Genomic DNA, 2,829 nt, shown 5'->3' on the forward strand with positions numbered 1-2,829 from the left:
CTCTCTCTTCCCCCATCCCTTCTTCCTCTGCTATCCTCCCTTTTAACTGTGAATTTGTTTTTTTTTTAAATTTAAATGTATGTATATTTCCTAAAAACTTCTTTAATGTCCTCAAATGTTGAATGCGAGTTATTGAAATGTGATTGATTTGTTTAACCTTTGATCTGACCCCAAACTAAAAATCCCTCTTGTCTTTTTATTCAGTCTCTATCCACACTTCTGTGGCCCAGGTTGGCACACTGGCCAATGTGATCAACAGCGAGTATGGCTTACCTTCACCAATGAAGTCGCCAACCAACCAATCAAATGTCGTCGTGTCCCAAGCTTCTGATGCCGCCTACCAACAGGGTGGACCTGAAGTGATGCGGCTACACACGAACTATAGTACAGGAGTACACCAACAGACGGCCCCTGTTGGCTATAATTGGAAACTGAAGCGAATGCACCAACATCAGGTGGGTACCTCCTGTTGTCACCGCATGTGTGTGTGTGTGTGTGTCTCTTCTTCACTGACCACTGGTCTGTGTGTACATGTGTGTATACACATATATATGTCTTTTATCTTTTACTCGTTTTTGTCATTAGACTGTGGCCATGCTGGGGCACTGCTTTGGAGGAGTTTTAGTCGAATGAATCGATCCCTGTACTTTCTTTTTTGTCTTTTTTGTTATGTCTGGTACTTATTCTATCAATCTCTTTTTGCTGAATCACTAAGTTATGGGAACGTAACCACACCAGCACCGGCTGTCAAGCGGTGGAGCAGGAGTCACACAGACACAAAGACACACACACAAACATATATATATATGATAAGCTTCTTTTAGTTTCCATCTACCAAATCCACTTACAAGGCTTTGGTTAGCCCAATTTACATATACATGCACACACACACATACAGTTAGTTCCAAAACTGTTCATCAATATATACAAATTATAAAAAAAAAAAAAAATTTCACAGTAATTTAGTGCTTTGGCCAAAGAAGTACTGGGGTCGATTTGAACAGCTGAAAATTCTTCAAGGCAGTGCTCCAGCATGGCCACAGTCTAATGACTGAAACAAATGAGAGATGGAGAGCGATATAAATTCTTTGGTGTCCAGTGTCCTCTGCAACAACAACAACAACCTTAAAGAATGTAGTAGAACATGCATTCCATGAGTATATTTGCCTTTATTTCCAGGAAGCAGAACAACAACAGCAGCAGCAGCAGCAGCAACAACAGCATCAGCAGCAGCAGCAACAACAGCATCAGCAGCAGCAGCAACAGCAACAACAGCATCAGCAGCAGCAGGCAGCCTCTTCTATGAGTGGAACGCAGCAAGTTGAGAATGTTGGTCAAATCCAACGCTTGCTTCATTCAAATGCTAATCCTGAAGAATATGAAATCGTACAGGGTGTCAGTTGGATCCGACCAGACCATTCACCCCAGAACCGGACGCAGCATGTTGGTGGAATCAAAGTCGAACCAATATCGCCACCAGGTAAATCAAACGGACATCCTCTTACGTTGACCCCAGCAGACACATAGCCCCACCCCCTTTCTTTTTTTTTTTATGTTCTCTTCCATTCTTTTAACGAGTTTAAGAACATTGCATATTATTGGAGTAAATGTCTTGACCGTTCCTCCGACCACTGGCCAGAGTGGAACCTGCTGTCTAACTAATGGACTGAAGCAAGCACATTTAAGTACCTGATCTGAAGCTACAGTCATTATCATCATTACCAGTTCCTCTTGTAGTCTCAAGCACATTGGGCAGCAAGTTGGCGCTGCTGCTTTTCTCTTGGCTGTACAATCCTCTGCGTCCGACCACGTGATATTGACCGTTCCCATGTCACTTAGAAATGTTCTACACCTTGCTGTTTTCAATCTTCTTCTCCTTCCTTTTCCCTCTCCTGTGGTGTCCATTTGAAAGCAGTTTTAGAATGGACCTTTTTTTTTGTGTGGGTGGGGGTTAGCCAGATTATATAACCTGCTCATTATTGTATTACTCAAAGAACCAAAACACTTGTACATGGTGACTTTCTCTGAAGAAACTTCTTCTGCTCAACTCTTCATAGAGTTTCTTACTACCTAGAAACAGCATATCAACTCAACTGGCATCTTTGTCTTCAGATATTTTTATATCATCCTTTTAGATCTTAGCCAAAAATGACCCTTTCATTACCATATTCCTGTTGAGATACTCTGTGTTTCTTTCAATTCCTTTTAAACATAAGAAAGAATTTAGTAAAATAACTTAGTTATCATTAAGCTAGTGTTAGGAACATAAATTGTGACTGAGGTTTGGTGGAAGATTTTAATTCAGAACTTGTACTACAGAGCCAGAGCCGGTTTCAGCCGGTTTGGTATCAAAAGGGTTAAAAGATAGATGTTTTTTTTTCTTTTAATTATTTGTTTCATTCAAAGTAAAAAATAGCTTCTGAATTTTTAAACTCTCCCTTTTTAATACAACCACTGTTCAGTTTTCTTTTATGATATGGATTGGAGTTCTTCAACATTACTTCCTAAACAGTTGCACTTAACTTTGGGTTTTTTCTACTCAGATATATTTGCTTGTTCCATTCAGATAAGGCAGAGGGCTGGCAGAACCGTTAGCAACATTTCATCTATCTTTACATTCTGAATAATCATCTACTCTTCTGAAATTGCTAGCCTTCTGCCAAAATTTGGAACCGTAATTGTTATTATTATTATTGTTATTATTATTATTATTAAAGGCTGTGAGTTGGCATCACCGTTAGCCAGACGAAATGCTTGGCAGCATTTCGTCCGTCTTCATGTTCGGAATTCAAATTCCACCGAGTTTGACTTTGCTTTCTCCATCCTTTC

The 2,829-nt window shown here is 39.9% G+C and overlaps 1 protein-coding gene across 1 annotated transcript in view; it reads left to right on the forward strand.

Moving 5' to 3' along the window:
• Nucleotides 1-2,829, forward strand: part of LOC106875842 (nuclear receptor corepressor 1) — a 114,665-nt gene that overhangs the window by 103,201 nt on the left and 8,635 nt on the right. The window contains exons 26-27 of the mRNA XM_052976932.1: nt 205-455; nt 1,180-1,480. Coding sequence (XP_052832892.1) covers nt 205-455; nt 1,180-1,480 — 552 coding nt within the window. The remainder of the gene's footprint in view (nt 1-204; nt 456-1,179; nt 1,481-2,829) is intronic.

Source organism: Octopus bimaculoides, chromosome 26 (assembly GCF_001194135.2).
Source record: "Octopus bimaculoides isolate UCB-OBI-ISO-001 chromosome 26, ASM119413v2, whole genome shotgun sequence".
In the NCBI taxonomy this organism is placed as follows: Eukaryota; Metazoa; Mollusca; class Cephalopoda; order Octopoda; family Octopodidae; genus Octopus; species Octopus bimaculoides.